We start from the raw sequence: 27,306 nt of genomic DNA on the forward strand, positions 1-27,306 counted from the left end.
CCTGATCCGTAGTGGGGTTTCATTACTCTGGGTAAAAAGTGGGGTTAACCTGGGGTTAAGTGAAGTGTGAAAAGTCCTGATGAGTCCTAACTCCCGAAAAATTCGATGAAACATTGCTATGGTCAGTCACTACAATTTTGAGAGTGAGTTCAGTTACGTACACACACAAAAAAATTCAGGGGATTCACTCCTGTATTTAAATGCAGATGTTCTGAACCTGTACAGGGTACATGGATCATGAAAATATATCATTGGATTAACCAAATGGTTTCTGTATAAATATAGACATATTAACTGCAGTCACGCCATCTGCACTTCAAGTGTCTGATGTTGGAAATCATGTAACTTTTACTATGTTCATTGTTCACTGTGTTACCTTGAGAACCAGCTTGTTGAAGTGAGGTCTAAACTGAGTTTGTTGAATGGATGAATGAAGCATTTGTGTAGCGCTTTATTGTGTATAGCTGTACACCCAAAGCGCTTTACAATTATGAGGGGGTGACTCCTCAACCACCACCATTCTGCACCATCCACCTGGTTGATGTGGCGGCACTCATAGTACAGCGGCACCAGTGTGCTCACCACACACCAGCTACAGGTGGAGAAGAGAGAGAGTCATAGAGCCAATTTAGTGGATGGGGATTATTAGGAGGCATGATTGACAAGGGTTAGTGAAGGGAATTTGCCCCTACTCTTTTACAAGAAGTGCCATGGGATTTTTTTTAATGACCACAGAGAATAAGGACTTCAGTTTAACATCTCAACCGAAGGAAGGTGCTTTTTGACAGTATAGTGTCCCCATCACAATACTGGGGTGTTAGGACCCCCACAGACCACAGGGTGAGCGCCCCTTGCTGGCCTCACTAAAACCTCCTTCAGCAGCAACCTAGTTTTTCCCAGGAGGTCTCCCAGGTACTGACCAGCCTCAACCCTGCTAGCTTCAGTGGGCAACCAGTCTTTGGCTACAGGCAGGGTGATATTGCTGTGGCTTGTTGAGATTGCTCAGTGGCAGAGGTCTTACAGGGCTGATAGACTGGTCTGATGAAAGATGAGATAACATTGGCGCTGGGTGGAGTTCCCTTCTTTATCTCACTGACACATTCACACACAAATGAAGGTCTTTATACTACTTTTCAGTTTGGGGTCAGTACTTTTCCCCCTTTTATTCAGCATAGATAAAGTGATTAATTTCTTTACATTAGCCTGCAGCTGTTTGAAAACTGCTGATAAAACTCCTTGAGAGCGGTGGCGGCTCATCGGGGGAGGCAGGGGAGGCACAGCTTCCAAAAAATTTGAGAGGAAGATGGGAGGAGGATGATTTAATGTTAATAAAATTCACAATTCATTTCAGTTCATGTCTCAGAATCTGTATTTTTTGTTTATAATTTCACAGCCGTCATACCACGTTACTCAAATTGGAAAGTGCTGCTTTTCTATCACCAATGTGCTGAATCTGCTGATGTAATTACAAACGCTAGGTGATAGAGATGAGGAGGAGGATGGGGGAAGAGAAGAGCTCTCGTGCAACACAATTGCAGGCCCAGAATGATAACAAAAAGGGCCCTGGGCCTATAGCAAACCCAAGGGCCACCATAGTAGCCTATCTTGGTGTCACAACATTTTCTACCACTGGAATATATATATAATATATATATATATATATATATATTGTAAATCAAATCTCCAACACAGAGAGATACAATGAGTATGCACACTAAATATTCCAGGCTACAACACATTAAAGGAATAAATACATTATATGGAGTCAAAGCAAACAGGTTTCCAGAAGCAGCAATAACTGTTAAACATATAAAGCTGCCTTAAGGAGTTTACGTTGAATAGTTTTATTATTAGAAGGACTTCTTTCTGACCCTAGAAGAGGAGAATCATCAGGTCTGGACTGTTGTTAAAATTCAGCCCATCTGGCCCACACAGTCCCCCATAAATGTCTTGCTGGCCTTAGGGCAATTGGATTAAATAAATTATTTATTAATAAATAATGGACGAAGACAGATTATATTTGAATACTTAAAATGTATTTAACATTAATAATATTGTTATTATATTAATATTGACCCAATATTTAATAGGCAATAAGTAGGCTACAAATGCCATATTTCTACAGTGTCAGTAGCTGCAAGCTTAGGTGTGGTGCTGTGGATTAAATTGTTTATTGTAGCTTCACCACAGAGACTTTTCTGTTTACATGCATAAAGTAGGTGTTGCGTCGAATTCAAATGGGCAAGCGCTGATGATTATCACTTCAACAGAGCGGTGAAAGTGTCGAGCTGAGCTGCAGGAGACCGGGAGGGCGGGAGACACCGGTCCGGTGTGGTACAGCTGCTTTCTAATCTGGTTTAATCAGTGCTGTTCCATCACTTGGCTTTTAGTGTTTGTTTCCCATGCTCTACAGTAGAGCCGAGGCGATTAAAGATACCGGCTACTCTAGTGTAAACGAGTACAAAGAGATGTTAATCGCTCACATCTTTTGGACTGAAATAGCGCAGACACTTATATGTGGGACCGGGTCGTGGTGGGATTTCGGCAATCGGCACACCGGACACCGGTTTTACGAGATTTTCGGTTTCTGAGATTTTTGGTTTCAATTGGCGGAGCATATATTAATATTCATGAGTATCCCGGACTTCACGCTCACTTAAGCCTAGACTACATTTGATTCATTATATAAATTTTTTTTAGTGTTTTTATTCATTTGCAGTGTACATTTTTGTACACAGAAATTTTTGTGCAGCCGTCACTGACTGAATGACTCTTTGTGTAATGTTGAAATAAAGTATAGCAATCCTCAGCTAGCTGTAGGCCTACATTGTTTTCAGTAGATTTGCTTCTCCATTGTTATTTACAAATGATGGTTATGACAAGGTTTTATAAGGTTCCACATGCACAGTGAAACCAAATGTCCATAACACCTGGAAGATTATTACACTGATAATATGTGCACCAACTACCATTCAGTTATTTATTGCTATGCTCTTCTGTTACTTTTTAAGGTTTAAAACTCATCCTCTGGCGATTAATGAAATAACATCCACCACCATATCACTGACCTTATAAACATTTTGCAACCTGATGTTGTTCTGTCATTTCATCTTTGACAATGTGTTGCACTGTACCTGGATGAAACACAATGATGATCATTTTTACAAATGTATACAAATGAATTTATGTGGCTTTAATTGGAGGCACTTTTTTATTCAAATTAAAGTGGAATAAAGATTGGAGCATGGTCTTTATAGCTTTTGCTAACTAGATGTTAGTATAACATTGGTGTGGATGTTTGATATTATGTGAGACAGTGACATTTTGTTGTTAAAAATATGAATTCAATGGTGATTTACACTCAAAATCCAGGCATAGAGGATGTGATTAATAAAGTAAAGTTTTCCTGGATTTTGAGTGTGATCCACTGTTGAACTCTTGCTACAAGCCTAAGATTTATGCACAAGATAACTTAGGAGATAACTTAGAAGAAAACATCCTTATTGAACTTACTGTACAAAAATAGGATATAATAAAGCTATTCTAAGATCATGTGTATGATATGTAGCCTAATAAAAAATAATAATAATAATACATTTCTAAACTTGATTCTGGCATTTGATTCATGACATTACCAATCAAATGTTTGGAATTGCTATAATAAAAAAATAAAATAAATATATACTTCTGTTGACAAGGATGCATAAAAATAATAATTTAAAAAAATGACAGTAAAGACATTTAAAATGTTACAAAAGATTTATATTTCAAATAAATGTTGTTCTTCTGAATTTTCTACTCATCAAGGAATCCTGTCACTGTATAATGTTTTCCACATTTCATTAAGCAGTACAACAATTTCTAACTGTGATAATGATAAGAAATCTTTCTTGAGCAGCAAATCAACATGTTCAAATGATTTCTGAAGGGTCTTGTCACACTTAAAACTGGAGAAGTCAAGATCTGACATCACAGGGGACAAAACAGAAAACAGACATTTTAAATTGCATTCCACAATATTTACTAATATTAACCAATATTGACTATATTTTTAATCAGAAAAATTCTGTCCCTGTGGTTCAGTGTTAGAGAATTGTGTTAGCAGTGCAAAAGGTCATGGGTTTAATTCCCAGGGAACACACACACACACACAAAAAAAAAAAAAAACATTATAGCCTGAATGCACTGTAAGATGCTTTGGATAAAAGCGTTTGCTAAATGTAATCAATTATAATGTTATCGAACAAGCACACTCATGAACATTTCTAAAATAAAATGATTTTGTTAACATCAAATTAGTTGCTTATTACATTCAATAATATGCTATGAATTATTTGTTTTCTCATTTACAGTGTACCAAAATGTAGGCTACTTTTTACACCTGTCCAAACTATTTGGTTTAATCTAAAATGTTATGCATGTAGGCCTATTAAAGGAACAATTTCATGCTTGTGTGTGGTTTAGATTCCTGTTCATTTTGTAAATAAGCCAAACAGTTTAAGAACAATCACACTAGGGTAGATGAAAATTATCAATACACAGATACAAGTTTATTTCAGTTGATGCACTCAAATGATAATAACTAATAACTGTTCGGGAAACTCATGAAAAATTCATTTGAGAATCTCAGAAACCGAAAATCTCCTAACACCAGAAAAACTCGGGTGCTCCTGATGGCCAATTCGTTCTAGGTCTACTTTTCCTCTCCTCCACAGGACAGCCAATCACGTTGGGCCCCCTCAATCGCCGGGCCCTGGGACTTCAGCTCCGCCTAGCCCTTATGTTATTCCGGCACTGCTCTGTTGATATTTTTTTTTTTGCCAGTCAACATCCAGTGTTCACTTTTCAGCGCTGAGGAGTGTTGAGGAAAGAAACCTCGCAAGGGAGGCTATCCTCCCTTCTGTTGTATCAAATCAAAGAGACATAAATGACGTGATATATTAGTCTGAACATCTCATGCTGCGCTGATAATGTACCAAGTATGATTTGTAGCAATATTGAATATTTGATCATCAACAGATTTACCAAGCTGTCATTCAAACAGTATATATATATATATAAATTAAAAATAAAGGGAGATAGAACATGCTTAAGCTGGATATAGGCTACAGCAGTTAGCTCTATTATATTTTTTTTACAAAGTCTTTGATTTTGTTTTGGGGGTGTACAGGCTTTCATACTGGTTTGTTTGTAAAACACATAATATTTCACATATTTTACATTATTACAGCACCTCTCTCCCCAGTCTGGCATGAACGGGTTCGAATATAGTGATGGGTCGTTCTTGAACGATTCATTCATTTTGAATGAATCTTTAAACTACTTCAGTCTGTGTGCATTGAATTTATTTAATACATGAGTTTCACAATTTTAGTTGAATTACTGAAATAAATGAACTTTTCCTCGACATTATAATTCATTGAGATGCACCTGTATGTATTTCTAAGAGTGAAGAGAGGTCTGTATGTCTTAAACAGAGGCCATAACAATGATTTTCTCTATATTATTGTACAGATAATGATAACATCACTGCTGGTGTGTTTGTGTGTGTGTCTGTGCGTGTGTTTGTGTGGGTGTTTGAATGTGTATGCAGTTCTGAGGTGCGTTTTTGTCCCAAAACCTGCGCTCCAGCACTAAGACTGAACAGGACAAATTAATAGAAAATTAAATATATTTTAGGTGTGTCCAAAAATGAGCAGACTCTTCTGCATCCTCGCTGTTGTCCTCCCACGCGACTTCAGAACATCGCTGTCTCACTAGTGTCACCCGCTGGTACAAACGCTGTCCTTCAGATCTTTGTTTGAGTACACCGTGAGGCTAAAGGAGAAGATGCCCGCACAAGGAGCCCAGAAGATACCTGAATGAGTCACACACAGATTGATCGTGTGCATTTTTATGCATTTGTGTGTATGTGAGAGAGAGGATATGCATATCTGGTATAATTGGTGCTTTTGTTGATGTCAGGCACAGAGGCCAGTCCCACCCTGATGGCCTTCAATCTATGTGTATGGGTGTGCCGCGTGTACACATCCTATAGATGCTCAGATGTAAAATCCCAAAGCACTCTCAGGTGTCTCCCTGAACTGAACTCTCCAGTCTCTGTGTGTTATAATCAGATGATAACAGATAAAAAGGGACAAGAGTATCAGTAGGTCAGCTGGCTCTGGTTGCAGATGGGTTTTTGTTTGTGTAAAGGCTGGTATTAAACTGGCTGATATTATCAGTCAATGGTGTATGAATAGCCGTATGAATAGAAAAGAGTGATGTCATCCTCCAGCTCAGCTCACTTCAGACTCTCATTCAATAGTGTGTGCAATAATCAATAATATCAATAATATTGACGATATTGTCATGTGTCCCTAGCTGTCCCTAGCTTTTTTTTGTCCATTATTAATTTCATTGTTAAATGAAATATCTAGGATATTTTGAGTGTGTGGGTTTTGATCTTTACTTTTGCTAGATGGGTTTCTCACTCTGAACCATGATACTAAAATTATAAACACATAAAATATAATTGTATCTGTTTACAGTACAGTATATACAATAATATAACATAACATATAATAGACATTTTAAATTTAGTTTATAATAATTTGTTATGGAGATGAAATACTACAAGAGAAAGAGAAGTTAAATGGCCACACAATTCTGTTTTTCATTTTATTAATATTTGTTCAAAATCTGTACCTTTTGCAACATTCTATTCTCTTACAATCAGTATGTGTTTTTTTATATGGTTCAGTGTCAAATATTTTAAAACAAAGTTTGCTACAAACGCTGCTACATTTACCAAATCAAAATTTGCTTCATATCTAATAAGAGGTTTGTGTGATATTTTGGTTTAGAATGAATGATCTTTGTATGAAAACCACTGCATCTATCTCCTCACTAATATCATTGTATCAACATAATATCATCTCTGTTTGTGTGTGTGTGTGTGTGTGTGTGTGCTTCACTCTGTAGCATACAACAGAAAACCACTAAATGTGTTATAGTGATTCTGATCATCACAGATCCAGCAGCCGGCCTGGAGACTGATGGTAATATAGTCCCCTGCGCTGAGCTGCGCAAGCAGGACGCCAGTGGCCTGATCCTCCTGGTCTTGTGCGTAAATCTCCCTAAGTGCAGCTAGAGCCACACCATTCCTCCTGATACTGGCACAAACAGCCAGCGATGCGCCTGGTGAGCCTGCGTCGCTGAAAACAGTAAATGCCAGGTTATACACGCCTGACTTTGGAACCGTGAACACACCGGTGGATGAGTTATAGGCCTCTCCAATGTTGATAAAGATGCTTTGGTAGACCAGATTAGTCGCAGTCCTCAACGGACCAATGCAACGTCTCCTGTCAGTTAGACCCACAGAAAACGCCACTCGATTGTCTAAGGAGTAACATGTGTGGAACAAACATGTAAAAAATATGACACAAAATAAATAAGGCCAGATTAGATAACAGATATAGAGTTAACAGATAAGATGCAGTCATTCCTAGCCAACATAATGTTTTTTCTTTATATTTTTTAATCAGGATTTCTGTTTTATTTTGCCTGTTTAGTTTGTAAGTGCTGGTAAGTTAGAGTTACAGAACTTAAAACATCCCCTTTCTAAATTTAAAAAGGGATATTAAATAGATAGATAGATCTATAAAGTCCACTGAGCTTATACACATATCTGTGTGTGTGTGTGTTTACCTCTGATGTTTCTCAGTGTGTTTTGTGCTCTGGCCAGCAAATCCTCCAATGTATTCATACTAGAGTTTAAATATTGCTCTAACTCCCATTTTTTCTTCTGCATCACACAACAACCACATGAGTTCTGGTCAGTGAGGCATGCTAGTGAGAAATCAACAAATATGTTAATTACATATGATGTCTAGCTTTTCATTTTGGTGTATTTCATAATGCTGTAACTTTCCATATTATTACGATTTTGAGGGAGACTTGCAGAGACTTACGGTTGATGGGATCTGGAGCAAGGGTTTGTCCTGGTCCATCCCAGCTGAAGGCCTTTTGCTGGCCCAGCACCAGTGGCAACACACAGAACAGCACGACACCTTTTCCAGAGAGTTATCACATTCTATCAGAGCTTTGATGATACCATTATACAGTCTGTACGGCACAGAGTCAGATTGGTTTATGCTCCATGGCTCAGAACAACAAGACAAATGTACAAAACTTTGTGACCTTAAAACTAGGCCCACACGGAATCTGCCTACAGTTTCCCCCCTTGTTTAATGTAAGCTAATTTAATCATTCTTTCATCAATTATTTCCATAATAGCAGCTCTACTAAACATATTTTTCTCGGTTTCAATTGATTCTGTAAGATTCCACAAATTCCTATAAAATCTGAAAAAAGTCTTCAGATTCCATAAGGGCCTGCTAATATCTAACATAATATAAACAAAATATTTTAGTTTTTTTTTTTTAATATATAAATTTTAAAGTAGTATATGCTAAATATTTTAGATCTTACAAAAAAATACAATTTATTACATTTTATTATCGTTTAAAGTCTGTAGAAATAATTTTTGGAAAAATATCTTGAAGTTTTCATTAATTAATTTTTTTATAATCTGCTCTTTCTGAAGCATCTGTGAGTTTCAAATAGACTTGTTTTAGAATAGTTTGTAATAAATTTATTGTAAAAAAAATAAAACTTATATAAACACATAGAAGTAAATAACATTTTATATATATTACTAATGATATATATCATTAAAAATATTACCAAAATAAATATTCAAAACTTTATTAATTACAAAGCAAGTAACTTCTTTTAACAAGTGCAATGATCTGCCAAGTTTGTCTGTTAGATTTTTACTGCCATAATAAATATTTCTTTACTGAAGTAGTGATTATTTTCTCACCTTTCATGTTTCACAGCTGTTTCTGCCTTTGAGTCTCAGTGAAAACCGGAGTCTGTTACGTTCAGCTTTATATCCTGGCAGCACTCCTCCTCCTGTATTCAAGGAGGGAGACTCAGGTTTGTGTTTATGACTTCCCTCAGATGCACTGAAATACAAAACCCCACAGAGCTTCTACACTGTACAGCCATACAATGACACGCAACAAAGCCATGAAATGTGATGAAACTGACCGCAAAAATTTAAAGCAATCAGACATGTGGTTTCCCAGGAAAAGATCTCTGTTTCTTATTGACTGAAGTCCCAGAACAGTGATTGAAAGAGACACACCACACCTCTATCTACAATGCTATACAACACATTCAGAGATTATGCAAACAATCACAATAAAGTGTGCTGTAATTTCAGTCATGTATTCTCACATGACACTTCTTTATTTGACATTATTTGAGTCGACTCAGCTCAGTGTTTACAATTTGATAGAGATCTCAGTGCGACAAAGCCATGAAGCTCAAATAGCACACAATAAAGCTCATTATTTAGCCAGCAAAATAATAACCCCAGCAGAGAGAAAGCAGCACTTAAAGGGATAGTTGAAACAAAAAAAGAAAATCCTTTCATTTACTCACCTTCATGCCATTTCAAACCAGTAGAACTAACTTCTGTGCATCACAGAATCAAAAAGATATTTTGAAGAATGTTGGGAACCAAAAAAAAAAAAAAAACAGTTTCTCAAAATTATTTTATGTTCCACAGAAGAAAGAAAATCATACAGGTTTGAAATTACATGAGCGTGAGTAAATGATGACAGTTCAAATTTGTGGGTTACTGTTTGGTTTTATTTAGTCTTAAATATAAGTAATATATTACATTTATGAAAGGCAAATGGGTCAACGACACACAAATCAGCTTGTTACCACATGAAGAATCAGTAACACGATGATGACAAACCAGTTTATGACCCCCACATCTGTCAACTCTAAGCTGTCACTTATTTTTAAAGGATTATTGTTTTGAATGTCTCGCTAATTTATGTATTTGGCAGCTGCTTTTGTCTAAAATGGCTTGCATTCAAGGTATGTATCTTATCAGCATGTGTTTCCCCTGGGATTCAAGTCAGTGTTTTTCAGTTAGCTAGCAGGTATGGACAGACAGGCAGGTTGCTACACGGTGGTTTGAACCAGTGTAAAAACAACAAACACAAGCATCACCAAAGGGCGTTTTACGATTTATAGACCATTAACTGTGAAGTGCTCGCAAGTGTAAAAATTATAAATACATTTAGCCATCTTGTTTTTGCAGGCAAGCCACAGCCCAGCTGCTAAAAAAACCAGGAAGACTTCAGACGGACACTTATTATGTCAGGCATAAAGCATGTTTTCCTTTTATCACTTCTTCTCATTCATCCTCTTTTACTTTGCTTTCGTAGGAGCCTTGGCCTTTGTATGCCGAAACATATCCACTGGTATCAGGGATGTCTTCCCTCCCTGCACGGCCTTTTCCCTTTCCTGACACATCAAAGCGCTCCTTATGAGAACCAGTGTACTTGTTGGTGTCTGTTAACCTGTCTACGGTGGAGACTTTTGCCACTTTCTGTGAGAGAAAGAGATTATCCATGGTTAATGTACTTGTTTATTGCTTAATCTATGAAGACAGACTCTTTTCGTTGTCTAGTACTCACAGTGACACCAACGTTAGCGGGTTCTTTGCCGGCAATAAGTCCGTAGAGAAGCTGTACTGCCTCTTCCTGGCTCTTCCCTTTAAAACGTTTTGTAGCCAACTCCGCCATGGCTTGAGTGAACTGCTCAAATGTGATGGCACGTGCCGATTTAACCCTGAGCACATTAGAAGACATAAAAAAAGAGCACAATCTTAGGCCGAGTAATGTGTTTCTATTGTGCTGCACAGCATTGAAATAAAAACTGTTCAAAGTCAGAATAATCATACTTGACTTTGCTGAAGATGATGTCCACATCTGTGCTGGTGACGCTTTTGCCATCGATGACCTTACAGTCCTTGCACAGCTTAACAAAGTTTTTCCCGTTCATCTCTTTCCCCGTCGCTTTGGTGTCTCCATGCACTGCAAATTTACGAAATGCTGTCTCAACATCTGCCAGTGATACCTCACCTGAACCTTCAGCCATCCTGTCAGACCTTGCATTAGAGAAAGAAAGAACATTAATATTTTTAATAAACATTTATTTTTAGTTGTCTTTTTAATTTTAGTTTAATTTATTTTTTATTTTATTTTATTTTGCTTTTGTAATTTTTTTTATATTTCTGTTTAGTTTTTTTATATTTAAGTTTTTGTTTTAGTACTAGAACTTCTTTTACATCAGTTAGTTGCCGAGCCAACATATCTTTTTTATATCTTATATTACATCTAATATTTTTTATTTCATTTTATTATTATTATTATTATTTATTTTTATTTATTTTTTCTTTTAATAGTTCCAGCTGTAAATCTTTGAAATGGTGACATCTATGTGCACCTGTTCTTGTGCAGCCATAACAAATACAGATGTTTGTTACACGGAAGAATTTCAGGTCTTCTACTAAAAAATGCCATATAATGAACTTGTGTATAACGTTTTAATGAAAGTATGTGTACTTTGTGTATTGTTTTATATATATATATATATATATATATATATATATATATATATATATTCTCTTTTATTCAACAATGCCGTACTACTTTGTTAATATTGTCATGTACATATGTCTGCTATTCTTGTGCTGGGAAACACCCAGAGTTACTGTCCCACACTTTCATCTTCCGTGCACACAAAATGTACATTACTCACACTAAAAGCCTTAATTTAATGGAGTCCACTTTACTAAATTAGCTTTAGCTGCACTCTCTTCCTCTTTCTCTTTCTCTCTCTCTCTCTCTCTCTCTCTCTCTCTCTCTCTAATGTTGGGTCTTTTATCCATAATACATATTTAAATTATAAACTGATTAAAAAAAAAATTGCCAAACTCTTGAATTATTAGAAATGAAAAGGCTCCGGTAAGCAAGTAATATGGCTTACATTCCTTCATTCCATATTCACTTATTTACATATTCAAATAATGAATCTACATGTTCAGTATATCATATCTTAACCCTGGTCCTGCGGTCCCCCTCGCTCTGCTCATTTTGCATGTCTCCTAACAGAGCTCTCTCCTTACAAGCTGATGATGTGAATCAGATGTGCTAAATACGGGAGACATACATGTGCAGACCACTATATGATCTGATAACGGTACTATAAAAGCATGCTAACCATATCTCATGCTGAAAGCCCTGTTTGACCCTGTAGGTATAACAGATACTTCTGTGTTATTAAGAGTGATATCCGGCCTACCTGACAGTAAGGTGGACAGTCCTGGATACTGATGCTAAGCTGCTACTGAAAGGATGCTGAATGTGGGTGTGTGTTTCTCTGTCTTCCTCTCTGCCACTGGTAAGTGTATGTCTGTACAGTGACGCCAGACAGAGGGGAGGAGAGAGAGCACAGCCCAGAACAAATGATGACATCACTCGCTATTCTCTCTCTTTTTGCTACATGCCCTCTTGTCTTGTGCTTTTTGACTTTCTCTTCCTATTTGGTCCTTTTATTTGTTCTCTTTTCTGCTTTGCTGACTGGATACAGTGGTCCCTCACTTTCAACCCTCTCTCCCTCCTCCTCCTCCTCCTCTTCTCCTCCTTCGGTCTTTGTTTTTGTCTCTCTCTGCTGCCACACCCTTTTCCCATCCGTCTATATGGAGCAGCGTTCAGTGTTATAGTGAAGCCACACACATGCGCACACGTTGTTGTTCTGTGATGCTCTAAATGTTATTTGCTCTAATGGCTTCTGGGCATCTCTGGCTAATGTCTCTGAGCAACTCCTCACTTACACACAACATTACCACATATAGATAAAGACACACTCACAGCAGATCACCATTGCTGAAAATGAATGTTTACACTCTTAAATATAAAGGTTAATAAATAAATAAACCATGTATCCTAAGGTTATTGCCATTAATGGATGAGGATCGAAGAAAGACCGCTAACATTCATAGAACCTTTCCATTACACAAAATGTTTAAAGTTATACACTTTATAGTGTATAAAGTATTATTCAGATTATTCAAATATTCATTGTGCAATAAAACATGGTTATTTTAAGAACTTGTTCACAGAAAGGTTCCTTGTGGAACTCAAGTGGTTCTTTCATTGCATTGGTTCAAACCCTTTTGGAACCTTGTTTTTAAGTGTTTACATGGACAAGAATAATTGGAATTTAATCATATTCCAGCTGGAAATGTGATGTACAGGAATGGCATTAACAATGATTGCACTAACTAGATTAGGCCAATATAATATCTACCATAACTTCACTTGAACATATAAATCTGTATATGTCCTAACTAAGTCCTGCTGGTACAAAACTCAATTAAATTCCTAGTATTTCCTCAGTCAGACTCCTAACCTTAGTGTACATGGATTATTAATTAATATATTTAATTAATAAATATATTTATTCAGCAGTGCAATTAAATTAATAAATTAAAACCAGTGCTGGAAAAAGACTGAATAATAAGCAAGCATAGCTTTGCCTAGCTCTTCTTTATGTGAACTGCAAGAGCTCCCTCTACAGTATGCTAGAAACATTGAGAGCTTCATTCAAGTGGCTACAAAGACAACATGAAGATAGATGAATCCTGAAGGTCACAATCATTAAACAAATTCATTCATAAGTTATTACTTATATAGATATAGATTACAAGCTGCAAAAAGCTTTATAAATGTCTGCCCACAAACAAATTAGCCTCACAGAGAATGACAAATGGAAAAAGTATTAAATCTAAAAATGCGTGCATTATTATTATTATTATTATTAATATTTGTTTTTTTTTTTTTTTTTTTTTTTTTTTTTTTGAGAACAGTGGTGGAAAGTTTGGGAGTTTGATTAAGACAAGACTAAAGAAATGTTACTTTTCATGCAGTATTGAAGCTAAATGTATCAATTTACTAACAAATTATGTATACACATGCAATTTTAACTTTATTAGGTCACATTCCTTAAACTGTGACCAGACCCCTGTTGCCTCCAGAACAGCCTGATTTCTTTGTGACATAGATTCAACAATTTACTGGAAACATTTTTCCAATTTTATGGTCAATGTGAACACAAAAACATTAGGCATGTAGCTGCTTCATATTCAAGAAGATGAATGGAATATTACATACAAGTATGCAGATGGTCAGCAACAAGGCTATGGCATATTACAATATTCTGCTGGTGTGAAGTGTGTATTAATGTTGTGTATTAATGTGCACAAAGAATGAGTGTCTTTTCTCTGAATTGCAGGTCTGGCAGCTCATCCAGATGGTGGCTCAGCATCCTTTACTGTTCCCTCCCCGGGCCTGCAAGGACACCATTGTGAATACACAGGGAAGCAAGCAGGAATATTATTATTATATCCAGCTTATAACGTACTGTATCATTTTTAACTTTAATGTCCAAGGTTTACAGTGTCATCCGCTACCAGTTGTTTTATCTGTAAAAAAAAGGACTTTATGCTACTTGATGTAGCAAACTGGTACTTGTTATATTATTTTAATTTATTGCCATAATCATAAATACACTCTTTTGTAGTGGATGGTTTCACCTCTTACCACTCTTTGTTATACTGCTGTTTATTTACCTTTAGCAGCTAACGAACCATACATTCACAGGAAATAGATTCCATGTTGAAAATAAGGTGGATACTACACCTAAGATGGATTCTAATGTAAAAGCGTTTTACATTAAACTAAACTAAAATAATTAGGGATGCACGATATTGGATTTTGGCCGATATTCGATATGCCGATATTTTCTAAATAATTTTGGCCGATGCCGATACCGATATCGATATATATACAAATATATACTGATATATTTACAAATATATACTGATATATTTAAACTTTAATTTTACTGAAGAGAAATCCATGTATCTCTTCTGTACTGATTCTACCATAAATTTATTATTTTACAAATGTAGACAGACATTCACATCTGAAAAACAGGTCAATTATTTCACTTGGAGAATATCGGTTTGGCTCATCGGCAGAAATATTCATACCGATGTTGTGCCGATATTATCGTGCATCCCTAAAAATAATGTAAAAAATAAAAAAAATAAATAAAATAAAATAAAAAAAATAACTGAAATGACACAAAAACAGTGGGCACATGTACCTACATGTCCTTTGCAGGGGCGGACTGGCCATCTGGACGTTCAGGAGAAATCCATCAAACGGCATCGGTCTGCTGATTCATCATCATCAAAAAAGTGTCAGATAAAGTGACAGCTGATTTCAAATATTTGAAATATAAGTCCCGTAAAGTTTGCTTTCAGTTTAATACTATCTCCAACCAGGAGAGGTCGCTAGTTTCCAGCCGCTCCCCCTGTATTCATTTGAGTGTAGGTCTTGACTTGCACTCTAATGTAAACATTCACTAACATTCGCGAATAATAAATGAAAAACTGACCATGAAAACAATATTTTCCAGTCAAGATGGTAAACAGATTATCTTTTTACCAAGTTCAAGGGGATACTTATATGTTTGGAGTGTTTGGAAATCTGTTATTTAAATCCCCATCACATCTCTGCGAACAAACTGCAAAGACACCAGAGTTTCACTTGCCTCAAATTTCAAAGGTAAAATGCTCTGTCAACAAAAGCTTTTTGCCAAATGCATGACAGAACTGTTTGCAATGAACTATGTTTTTAGGGTTTCCTTTAAAAGTCTTCAGATAAATCGTTTAAATTTAAGGCCACGTAAACAAAACAAACAAAAAAATGATACAAAATCTTAATTATAAGAGGTCTTAAATTTAGGGACAGAAAGACAGTTATTGCAATATAGATTAGTAGTAGCCTATGTAGATTAAACTTCAAAAGGTTATGATTTTATTTATTTTTAATAAGGCTTTTTTAAATGTCCATCCTTGCTATAGAGCATGTAGCCTATGAGTACTACAGTATGTTAAAATCCCAGGACACCCCTAGTGCGAATGCTCAAATGCTATTTATAACTCCGCATTGTCTGACATGAATATTCCATCCATTCATAAAGAGACAACAGCGTTACATTTAAGAGATAGGCCTACTGAGTTAGAAAAGAGAGTAAATTAATTCACTGGAAACTGTAATGGTGCCCATTGGTCTCTATTAATTGATCTCATTCAGTTAGTGGCTTTTGTTAAAACCATGAAATCCTAATTTAATTTGTCCCAAAAAACACACTACATGATGCATTTAATGGTTTTAATGGTTAAAATCATTAAAATTTCTGTTACGGTTACTATTGTTTCTGTCAGCAGGGTCACCACAGATTTTGTGATGTTATTTGCCATAAAAGCAACAGAATTGCTATAATGTTGTGAGATAGTAGTGACTGTTTATAGTTTTGGTGGGTCTATTTGGGAGAAACTCCAGGGCTGTTTTACTCTCCCAGTCCATCCCTGGTACTATGTAGAAGACAGATCCATAAGGTCCAAGGAAAATTATGGTCAGGTAATGGCGGAAATGAACATAACGATCTAAAGCATGCTGTACTGAGTTTCCCCTCATGACACCGATCAGTTTGACCTTGACATTCTTCAGATCCAGCATTTAATTGTGTTTATGATCTATCTGCATAATTCTAGAGTGTTTACAGTACACACTGAGCTCTGGTGTTACTGTAGTTTACTCGTGACAGAATGAAAGAACTAACTAGACAAATTTATTTGAACCAGTTTCCATATTTACAGACCAAACAGCTTCGAATTTCACTTTAGTACATATATGCAGAAAGAGAGAAAGTGCTTTGGCTATTTATGAATTTAGTCGAATTGTTGGAACCTTGGAGAAATTGTATTTTTTGGGTGAACTGTCTTTGCTTTAACATTTGCTATAATGCTGAAATTGTGTTCTGAATGATTTTTCTGGAATAGAAAAGCCCGTTACACATGCCTCATAATCCCTCACTTATGGAAACCACTGTGTTTGTAGACATGCTCATCTCAGTTCAGCACCACAAGGTCCCTTCCTCCACCCTTCTTTCTAATCTATAAATAAGGGTGTGTTCCTGCTTCAGTTGCTCTTTCAAGTCACCTTACTTTCTCACACATTTGTTTTAGAATGGCAGAATTGGACTACCTCGACGACACCTGCCTTCTCTGCGCAGACACCCAGCGAGACCCTGTCACCGTCCCGTGTGGAGACACCTTCTGCCTGGAGTGCATTAAGATCTACTGGGACCATTCTGACCACCTCGGTGTTTACAGCTGTCCGCAGTGCCAGGCGACCTTCACTCCTCGACCCATACTGAGGCGTAATGTACCCCATGTAGGCAACCCGGAGCCTCGGCCCCCCCGGCACGAGCTCACCCCATTTCCGTACTTCAAGCGTGATGCTCTGTGTGATTTCTGTACCGGTCGGCGGAACAAAGCAGTGAAGTCGTGCCTGATGTGCCTGGCTTATTACTGCGAGACACACATCAAACCTCATTACGAATCAGCCACATTTAAACGGCACAAACTGGTGGATGAGACGGGACACCTGGATCGGAAGATCTGCCCACAGCATGAAAAAGGCTTAGAGCTTTTCTGCCGCTCAGACCAGATGTGCATCTGTGTTCTGTGTACAGTGAGAGAACATCGCAGTCACAACATAGTCAGCGCAGATGATGAACGCACAGAGAAACAGGTGAAACATAAGATTATAATTGTTGTGAATAAACCGGGGGAAACTGTCACAGGGGTTTAGTAAAGTATCTACCAAAACTGGCTCATACTGGCACAAAATAATGTTTACTTTATGTGTTTCAGAAGGAATTTAATGAATTGTTTCCTGGAAATAAGAGTAGAAATGTTCAAGAGATTTGAAACCGTATCTGCTTGGATTTGTACCTTTTATTCAAGAGTCAAGTGAAACTAGCTGCTATTCTATTCAAAATAATTTAGGATACATTTATAATACCATTAAGAAGTTAAGTTTTTTTTATTGAAAGAAGTTTCTTCTTCTCACCAAATTCACATTTATTAAATCAAAAAGACAGTAAAAGAATTAATATTGCAATTATTATTTTCTGAGTAAGTACATAAAGTATTAAATTCTTTTTTGCATGTACGTATTATATGTTCATGTGTGTACTATATGTGTGTGATTATAGAAGGTCTTGGTGGGAACTCAGACAGAGGTTCAGCACATTATCCAGGATCGGATGAAAGAACTTCAAGAACTCAGACACAATGTAGATGTTCTCAAGGTCAGGAGAGTCCTAATGAAGCTTTGGGGCAAAACAACAAATAGATGATAATAATAATAATAAACAATAGAATTGTTATCAGTTTGAAACATGTTAGTATGTGGAATCTTAATTTATATGTATCTCTGGGAGATTATGTGTTATTATATAAACTACTTACCATCATCTCTATGCTTTATCCTACTCATACAAATACAAGTAACCAAACAGCTAAGATACTATTAAATGTTCATTGACAACATTTGAAATTTGTCAATGATAGAAGCAGTATAGAGTCTTAGTTAGGTAATGTGTTGTTTAAAAAACACTTAGTGCAACTTAAATATGTCCAGTTCTGGCATTCTGTTAAAGGCACCTGACGTTGATGAAGTGCTCTGTGCTGCCCCCTGGCAGTGTGGATGTATGCTGTTGCTGATTGTTGCACCTTCTCTGCAGGGAAATGCACAGCGGGCTCAGACTGACAGTGATAAAATCTTCAGCGAAATGCTACAGGCGGTAGAGCGCTGGCATGCTGAGATAAGCCAACTCATACAGGCCAACCTACAGGCCTCCATGAATCAGGTACATACACTTTTTGATTTGCAGGGTTAGATTCCTTGCTGTAGCTCTAATGGAGCATTGCATAGTAACACCAACACCTCATTCTCAGAGAGAGGTGATTCCCCTTGCTGGGGAACTGTGGTGAGAATAATTTTTTTTATATGTTTAGTATTGTTTGTTAGTCTATGAAACTGTGTAATTCTACAGCTCGTACATACTGTAAATAAAACCGAGCCATGTTTTGATGAAGCTTTATGCAATTGTTGAGATAGATAAACAGACCCATAGAGCTGTTCCCTGCTCTCAGACTGTGATAACTTTGATCTACTGACAGGCACAGGGTTATGTAGAGAGACTTGACCAAGAGATCATGGAGCTTCAGAAGAGAGACGCTGAGCTACGCCAAATACTGGACACAGAGGACAACATTCACTTCCTACAGGTAAAGAAATAGCCACTCACATTTCATTTGTTTTCTTTTTTTCATTCTGGATTTCTGTAATTCAGAAAGTGGACTTACCTGATTAATTATTTAATATGGATGTCCAGAATTATTCAAGGAAGCTACTTATCAGCACCGATTTTGTTAAGTGCCTTCATTACTTGTGCAGAATTTCCCCACACTATCTGTTGCACCGGAGCCCATGGTGCCCAAAGTGCTGATAAACCCAGAGTTTTCCTTTAGTGAGATCACCAAGACCGTCTCTGACATGAAGGAACACCTGGATGACATCTGCAAAAAAGAGCTGGGAAACATCTCCAAACGAGGTAATCATCCAAGACTATAACATTCAACCACTGCAAGACATGAGATTTTACCTCTGTTTTGACTTATTATAATGTCTTATTATTTTAGTGTCTAAAATACTCAAAATAATCTGGCGATGATCTGCATCGGACAGACAGCAATACAATTTAATCAGTACTGCACCACTATAGTTCCATAATAAATTATGGATGGAAATGCAGATGCAGAGAGATTCATATCCACTATTGTTTAGAAGATTTTGGTCGGTAAGATTTTAAAAATGTTTTTGATAGACGTACTTATGACGTTTTTTCGCAAAAAGAAAATAGAACTGTGATATTGAGAAAATCCATTACCATTTTAAAATCTTGATTCATATATATATTTTAAAATGTAATTTACTCCTGTGATGACAAAACTGAATTTTCATCATTAATCCAGTCTTCAGTGTCACATGATGCTTCAGAAATCACACTAATATGCTGATATGCTGCTCAAGAAACATGTCTTAGAGTTATCAGTGTTGAAAACAACTATGCTTCTATGCTATGTTCAATTTCACACAAATGAAAACCAGTATGTGAGGGATAAACTTAGTCTTAACAGTGGCATGCACTGTATAAAAGTCCTAGATCATGTAGTTTTCACAACTCACAACTTGCACCATTTTATGGAGTTTTTGTCTATTTTAATGTTTTTTTTTTTTTTTAAGAAGTTGAATAATTGGTATGCTTTTAAAAAATTAATGATCAACTTAATTCATCCTTGCTAAATAAAACGACATTTCTTTCTAAATTTATCAACAACAAAAAAAATAAATAAATAAAAACATTTTGCTGACCCCAATCTTTCAATCAGTAGTGCATATAAAGCTTCATATAAAGATAATATTCTATCTACCATTCATTTTTACATTTGCATGATATTCAAAACTCTTTCATCTTAGTGCGTGATGCCTCAATCTATATCCTGATTCCAAGATCTGGAGGACGTTTGAATGGTGAGGGGACTTCCTGAGGTTTTATTTAAATGTCACTTTGTGTAGAATATAGTATGTTACAGAACAACTCTGGTCATTTATGTACCACTTGTACTTTACTTTCAGCTAACATAAAAACGGATTTGCCAGAGCCTAAAACAAGACTGGATTTCCTCAGATGTGAGTGAACAGATGATTCCACATCATTAATTAATACTTCACTTTCCAGATGATAACATATCCCCTTTTAATTCCTTCTAAATGCCGAATGAGTCTCTTTTCTCAACAATTTCATTTCACAGATTCTTGTAAGCTTACATTTGATCTCAACACTGCCTATAAAGAGCTGGTCCTTTCAGACGGGAATCGCCGGGTGATCCGGAAAAGAACAAACCAGTTCTACCCAGATCACCCGGAGCGGTTTGATGGCTTTTGCCAGATCCTGTGTGAGGAGCCACTCAGTGGAATACGGCACTACTGGGAAGTAGAGTGGAATGGTGAATTTTCCATTGGAGTTGCCTACAAGAGCATTAGCCGCAAAGGCAAGAACTCAAACAGCCTTCTGGGATACAATGATAAATCCTGGAGCCTCCTATGCTCAGACTCGGGATACTCCGCCTGGCACAATAAGATGGATAAAGATCTGCCGGGAGCAGCTCGTGCCTCACGGATTGGTGTGTATCTGGATTACGCTAGAGGATCTGTGTCCTTTTACTCTGTGTCTGAGACAATGGAGCTCATCCACAGATTTCAGGCCAAGTTCTCAGAACCACTGTATGCTGGGTTTGGCGTTGGATCTTCAGTAACTCTGTGTATGCTAGAGAAGAACAACCGAACATACCGCCAATAGGTTCTGAGCTAAACTTTGTCCCCAAGTTCTTTAAGATTAATTTGCATAAAGGAAATGTCCACTGTTAGGACTCTTTGCATTGTAACTATTAATATTCTCAGGAGAATTAGGCTCATTTTACCACCAAATTCTTATTGCTGTAATTCAAAATACATACTGTCATTCTTACAGGAAAAGATACTGATACTGCCTTTTCAGTAAATTTGTTAGAAATTAAAATAATGGACACACCGTGCTTACAATTCCCACAGCCTTGATTTAATTTCTTGTCAGACATGAAATATAGCGCTGGTAATTAGAATAATCATTTAAATAGAATGGAAATGGGTGTTAAATGGGACTTGGACTTTTTCTAATTTTTGTAAGATTCTAAAAATTAAAATTGCAGTAAAGTTTGTTTAAAAATAACAAACCTGGCATTAAGTGTCACTTCAAAACCTGCAGCCAATCAATATTAATACACATTCTGCAATCTTTGAGTTTAGATGAGACAGACGATGCAGCTATATAATGAGAAAAATTGTGTATTTGAGTGATTATGAGCATTTGCAAATAAAACAAACCTTCTTGTCATTATTGTTTATTGTGCATTGGAAGGGTTTCTAGGAGATTTTCAGTCATTTCACCCATCACCAAGTAAACAGAAATATATACAGATGAAAGGTACAATCTCTCACTCTCTTTCTTTATACATGGATTAGAAACATTCTAATGCAAATTCATCTTTTAAGACATGGCTACACTTGTTTCATTAATCCCTAAATGTCGCTCCTTCCTCTTTCTTGATTGTCTTATTGAGCTGTTACTGTGGCATCGTTTCCTAAAGCACAATGTCAAACCAATGACATATTCTCAATGGATGAATAACCATTAACCTTATCATTTAAAACTGCTCACCAGTATACAGTCAGCTCACAGAGGACAAGTACAAGTAGCCCTGATTTCCAAATGAGTCTCTATATTACCAACAGAACGAACCAATCATCATCACCACCGAAAAACGTCACGTTCACCCCTACAAACAGAAACTTTGAAATAGGCCTAAACAAGTTATTGTAAATGTCCACAACCATAATGCCCCCCAAATTAGATCAAATTCCACTTTTATAACAATTGAAAACAACACAAGACAAACAGAACCAGTTAAATTTAGATCCGCTTTCTTTATTATTAATGTACATATAGTTTTTGGTTTTAATTCATTTAAAATATATTTTAAAATGTTTAATAAGATAAAAAAAAGTGTTGTGTTGCCGTATTTAATTTAATTTGGAATGTTTGTTAGATGCTTCACAATTTAAACGATATGATGTAACTGTAAGCGGTTTGATGAGTCTTTAATATGAACATCCCTAGATCAAGAATTTAGCGCTAACTATATTTCTTTGCATTCAGTTCAAAGTTTTGAGTTGTAATGTAGATTTTTTTTAAGTAATTTTTTTAAGTCAGCACTATAAAAACTTTTCATCTCTCTCTGACTGACTGTATATCCACCGATCGATCATATTCACCCCAAAACCCATTTTAGGAGAAAATATATATAGCAATAGTTGGTGTAGCAGTAATAGTAAGTCAACAAGTTTATTAAAAAACATTCAAATTTCGTTTCTTCAGTTATATCTGGCTAACAATTTCATTTTAAAGCATTAAGAAAGCCACTATTAATCACATTTTAGATCAACACGTGTTGTGGACATAATGAATCTACCCACTAGTGGGAGTATTACTACCGTGCTGCTCCCATGTGCTGCAGACATAAAATCTTAAAATAAAAAGTGTACGGTAACTTCTATGGCATTTGGTTCTATGGGATAATTCACCCAAAATTTAAATCATTTACTCACCAAACCTAAATGACTTTGTTTCTTCTGTGAAAGACATTTTCCCTAAAGGTGTGATATAGTATATGTTGCCTAAACAACACTGGACTCCTCTGATTTTTAATGTGTGCACATGAAACACTTTTCAATCATTTTTAAAGACATTTCTTTATTCCCCAGAAGAAAACGTCATACAGGCTTGAATCACCACAAGGGTGGGACAGCATATTCTTCTTTAGGTGAACTATCCCTTTATTCTAACATACACCAGATGGGCCAATGAGAGGTTTTACTAAATGAAAAGCTGCCTCCATTGTTACAGCTTTAAAAGGCTTTGCTTGATATCAGGCTTAAATAACTTCATCATAGATCTTCCATTACTAACATAATCTAGCTATGCACTTCCATCAGCCTGAACCAAAACCAGCATACTGTACCTTAAAACAAAAGACACACACACAGACACACATAATAGTCTCCACCAAATACACTCAAGACTCCACATTCTTTCAGCTGGAGTTCAAGGGGTTTAACGGCAGAGTAGTGTCCATGTTTTACAGCTACAGCACTCGCTGTCCATTTATGATGACATCATCAAACTCCTCCTGTGACGGACAGAGAAATAATAAGTACAGAAGCAGACAGTTAAGCATTCAGGTGTCAGTGTGTGTGGGTTTGGCTCTGACCTCCTCACTCTCTCTGTACTCTTCCTCTTCCTCATCGTCCTGTGTGTATGTGGCCCCATGGGCACTAAGAAGGGCCTGCACCTCTTTGTTGGGTCGGTAAAGGGCACAGTAGAATGGGGTGTGGCCTGCATATGAGTGCTGATTCACCAATGCGCCAGCGCTCAATAATAACGTCACTACCTCTGACCTCTGACCTTCCACTGCCCAGTGCAATGGAGACCGACCTGACCCCAAATCCTACAAAATCAATGATAAAAAAAAAATTTAAATGAAAAAGTTTTAATGGTGCTCATTTTAGTTTCAGTTTTAGGTAACTACAATAACCCTGATTTAAATCAAATGGTACTTTCTCACCCATTGATTTACATCTGCTCCAGCCTCCAGCAGCATATTGATGATGTCACAGTTGCCCTTATGTACAGCCAGGTGCAGTGCACTCACACCTTAAAGACACAGACGGACAGAGAATGGGACAGGACGCAGAACATAGACTTATAAAAACAATGATATTCATCAGTGAAATCCATTTGCTTGACTTGGTACCTGCGTAGTTGGTGATGTTCAGGTGCACTGGTGGGGTCCGTGAGCAGCTGGTCAGCTCTCTCACACACTCTTTGCGAAGCTCTCTGACAGCCAGGTGTAAAGGTGTGTTTCCACCCCTCTCTTGGATCTCTGCACTGGCTCCACTCCACAACAGTGCCCGAACACACTCACTCCGGTCTACGATGACTGCTAAATGTAGAGCGGTCTAAGCAAATAAGGAGGGAGGGTGAAAAAAATTAGAGATGCACTGATGGTGTGTCAGTGTTGCCATATACACTTATTATAAATGTGACTCTGGGCTTTTTTATTATAATGACACATAAATATGATCAGCTGTGGTTTGCATTATTTCCAGAGTAAAACTGTGCAATTGGACATGCTAGGTTTTGGGTTCTGTCTCCCTATAGGTGTATATGAATGAGAAAAAAAAAAAAAATCTGACAAAGAAAAAATGTTGGATGGGACTTGAATATGTCCTTTGAGAAGTGATTTGCTCTTTGTGATTTGTTAATTGCTGTGAAGTCATGTGAGTGACAGGTTGCTGGAGGAGAGGTTAAAGTTAAAATCAATGTTTTTCATTAAAGAAACAGTATATGGCTGTGCATAATTTTGTGAGTTTGGAGCCCCCTATAGTTAAATTGTCATAATTACAGTGGGTAGCTGTACATTTGCTGTGCATATGCATTTGTTGCTGCAATACAGTAATTTTGGAATTCGGAATTTCATACCCACCAAAATTCCAAACTCCCAGAACAGACTTTTGGAGGGAGCGTTGAAAAGAAACAGAATTATTTCACCCAGTACCGGCGCTCCCTATATGCATTATACGCAGCTGGCATAGGGCACCAACTCCCAGAAAAAAATGGCCATGTTCAGAGCTACAATTGTAATTTGTAAACAATTAATTTATTTAATTTTTGAATTTTTTATGAAAGTTCTATTTTGACCCCTATTGTATCTTTTTCTATAGATACTATCTTTTTTTTGTGATATTTGAGAAAGGGGGGCGCAACAAAACAATCCTGCTTAGGGCACCCATTTGGCCAGCAGCAGCCCTGATTTCAACTTATTAAAAGTCAGTGGACCAGCATAACTGATATTGCTATTTTTAAATGAATATTTCAAAGTAAAAATGTGCATACAGTTATTTTAAATATTATTAGTGCACATGGGTTTCAATTACAGGCACCAATAATTTATTTATAATAAACAATGCAATATTCCATAAAAAAATAAGAGTTGATACGTTTGATAAGGTGACTTCAACAGCACCATGAAATGTATTGCCTTATTTAATATGTAATGTTGTATGGAACAGTAAATCAATGAAAGTAAAGCTATCCACAGGTGCTGGCTTGTCAGAGCATGTTGTTTGTTTTTCTACAAATATCTGGCAACACTGTGGTGTGCATTTACCTGGCCCAGATCATTCTGAATGTCCAGGTAAGGAGTCCAGGTGCTGTCAACCACAATTTCTTCAAGCAGGCACTGAACGACACCCCACTGCTCATGAATCAGTGCCAATTGAAGTACACTGAGAGACAAAAGGACATGTTTACAGTCTAAATCCAATAGCTTTCCAAACTTTTCAAACGTACAGGTAATAGAAAACTACATAGACTTACGTGTCCCCGTCCTCTGACAGAAAGTTGAGGGTGTTGAAGAGCTCTTCCCTTCGCTGTCGACCCTCCTCAGTGTTTGAATTCGCCAGTCTGTCTGTACCTGCAGGCTCGCCCAGGATCATGGTGCCGATCCCGTCGGAGATGCACCCCACCACCGCATCCTCATTAATGGAGTCCCCGATGGCAGAGTCGAGCCTCTCTCCGCCGCCAATCGACACACAGTCCGTGTTACTCCTGTTGTCGGACTCGTCCGACGGATGGATGTCAGGTATGTCAGACACAGACCGTCCAGGTGTCCACATCTGGTCGGCCTCGGTGTAAGTTCCGTAGGGACCCTCAAAACCGAGTCCGACCCCGCTTAAGGAGTCTAGCCCGCTGTCACACCAGTCCTCCGGGACAGAATCCAGGGCGCCCCTTTTCTCCACAGCGTAGCTCGGTCCAGGCCGTGCATTCTGTCTCCGGGAGTCACCGTGAATATCGTGCGTCCCCTCCATTTATATATGGATGTGCCGTATAAATGATGTCCGCTGTAACAAGAAAAATTGCCTTTCCTAACAAATAACTATCTGCTGCGCCGTTTTCGCTTCTATCCAGGTGGATTACGTCTAACGCTTGTTGGTGTTTTTATGGGAAAAAGATGCCCTCTTTCTGGACAAATTCCCCCAAAACAGCGGCAAGCGCTGTCGCACAAGCCTCAGATTCCCTCCATGTCCGGAGCATTATAAAACTACAAATTGCTCCCCTTGTGAGCGGCTTGCTGTTGCCCTGTTTGTCCAGAAAAGGCCGTGTGGCTGCGTAGGTGTTTTCCTGGGGAATTCCCAAACCCACTCTAGTAACTTGACACCGCGCGGGACTGCGCATGCGTAGGGCTCGGAGCGCGCCTGCGTTGCACTCTTAATTGTTTGTCAGTTACATTAATTTCTATGGGAATTCCATCGCGCTGTGTTTGTTATGGGAATTTCAAGAGTCTGTTCATTTGAGCTAGCATTAAAAAACAAGGCACATAAATGGCCTAGCCACTTCAATAGTCTTAATAGTTTTTAATTGCTTGTTTTGTTTAAGGCTACATTTTAATATGCAGTTTGGGTGAGTTAGAATAATAATATAATACCAGATAACAATAGGGGAATTTTATTTTTGCAAGTGTTAGTTTTGTCTACTACAATTTTCATTAGTTAAAAACGTACACATTATATATATTCTATAAACTAGAAATTAAGTATGAAGAGTGTGATTACAAACCACTGCCCTTTGTAACACTGTTAGAAAAGATAATAACATCTTTTTACCACCCCACCTTCATTTAATTTTAAGCATTTTAATACAAAATGGTAAACAGCATAGGTAGCACCATAATTCAAAACAAGCAAATAAATT

At 37.2% G+C, this 27,306-nt stretch overlaps 4 protein-coding genes across 4 annotated transcripts; 1 reads left to right on the forward strand and 3 right to left on the reverse strand.

Annotated features, from left to right (window-relative positions):
• Positions 1-6,646: 6,646 nt before the first annotated feature.
• LOC128004700 (complement C1q-like protein 4) lies at positions 6,647-9,135 on the reverse strand. The gene is made up of 4 exons (XM_052592623.1): positions 8,867-9,135; positions 7,953-8,051; positions 7,690-7,830; positions 6,647-7,380 (listed from the first exon to the last, which is right to left on the reverse strand). Exons 1-4 carry the CDS (start codon positions 8,871-8,873, stop codon positions 6,953-6,955), a joined length of 675 nt encoding a protein of 224 aa, XP_052448583.1. The 5' UTR covers positions 8,874-9,135; the 3' UTR covers positions 6,647-6,952.
• A 127-nt stretch (positions 9,136-9,262) lies between these two features.
• LOC128004684 (tubulin polymerization-promoting protein family member 3-like) lies at positions 9,263-12,398 on the reverse strand. The gene is made up of 4 exons (XM_052592622.1): positions 12,214-12,398; positions 10,811-11,017; positions 10,545-10,698; positions 9,263-10,456 (listed from the first exon to the last, which is right to left on the reverse strand). The coding sequence occupies exons 1-4, from the start codon at positions 12,384-12,386 to the stop codon at positions 10,262-10,264; spliced, it is 729 nt and encodes a 242-aa protein (XP_052448582.1). The 5' UTR covers positions 12,387-12,398; the 3' UTR covers positions 9,263-10,261.
• Positions 12,399-14,663: 2,265 nt separating this feature from the next.
• On the forward strand, positions 14,664-21,831 carry ftr84 (finTRIM family, member 84). The gene is made up of 9 exons (XM_052592619.1): positions 14,664-15,545; positions 17,012-17,579; positions 18,046-18,141; positions 18,577-18,702; positions 19,016-19,123; positions 19,293-19,449; positions 20,376-20,429; positions 20,535-20,588; positions 20,711-21,831. The coding sequence occupies exons 2-9, from the start codon at positions 17,013-17,015 to the stop codon at positions 21,256-21,258; spliced, it is 1,710 nt and encodes a 569-aa protein (XP_052448579.1). The 5' UTR covers positions 14,664-15,545; position 17,012; the 3' UTR covers positions 21,259-21,831.
• Positions 21,823-26,779, reverse strand: nfkbib (nuclear factor of kappa light polypeptide gene enhancer in B-cells inhibitor, beta). Its single transcript, XM_052592620.1, has 6 exons — positions 25,933-26,779; positions 25,724-25,841; positions 24,308-24,512; positions 24,119-24,207; positions 23,765-24,001; positions 21,823-23,683 (listed from the first exon to the last, which is right to left on the reverse strand). Exons 1-6 carry the CDS (start codon positions 26,421-26,423, stop codon positions 23,639-23,641), a joined length of 1,185 nt encoding a protein of 394 aa, XP_052448580.1. The 5' UTR covers positions 26,424-26,779; the 3' UTR covers positions 21,823-23,638.
• Between the last annotated feature and the right edge of the window lie 527 nt (positions 26,780-27,306).

Source organism: Carassius gibelio, chromosome A5 (genome assembly GCF_023724105.1).
Source record: "Carassius gibelio isolate Cgi1373 ecotype wild population from Czech Republic chromosome A5, carGib1.2-hapl.c, whole genome shotgun sequence".
In the NCBI taxonomy this organism is placed as follows: Eukaryota; Metazoa; Chordata; class Actinopteri; order Cypriniformes; family Cyprinidae; genus Carassius; species Carassius gibelio.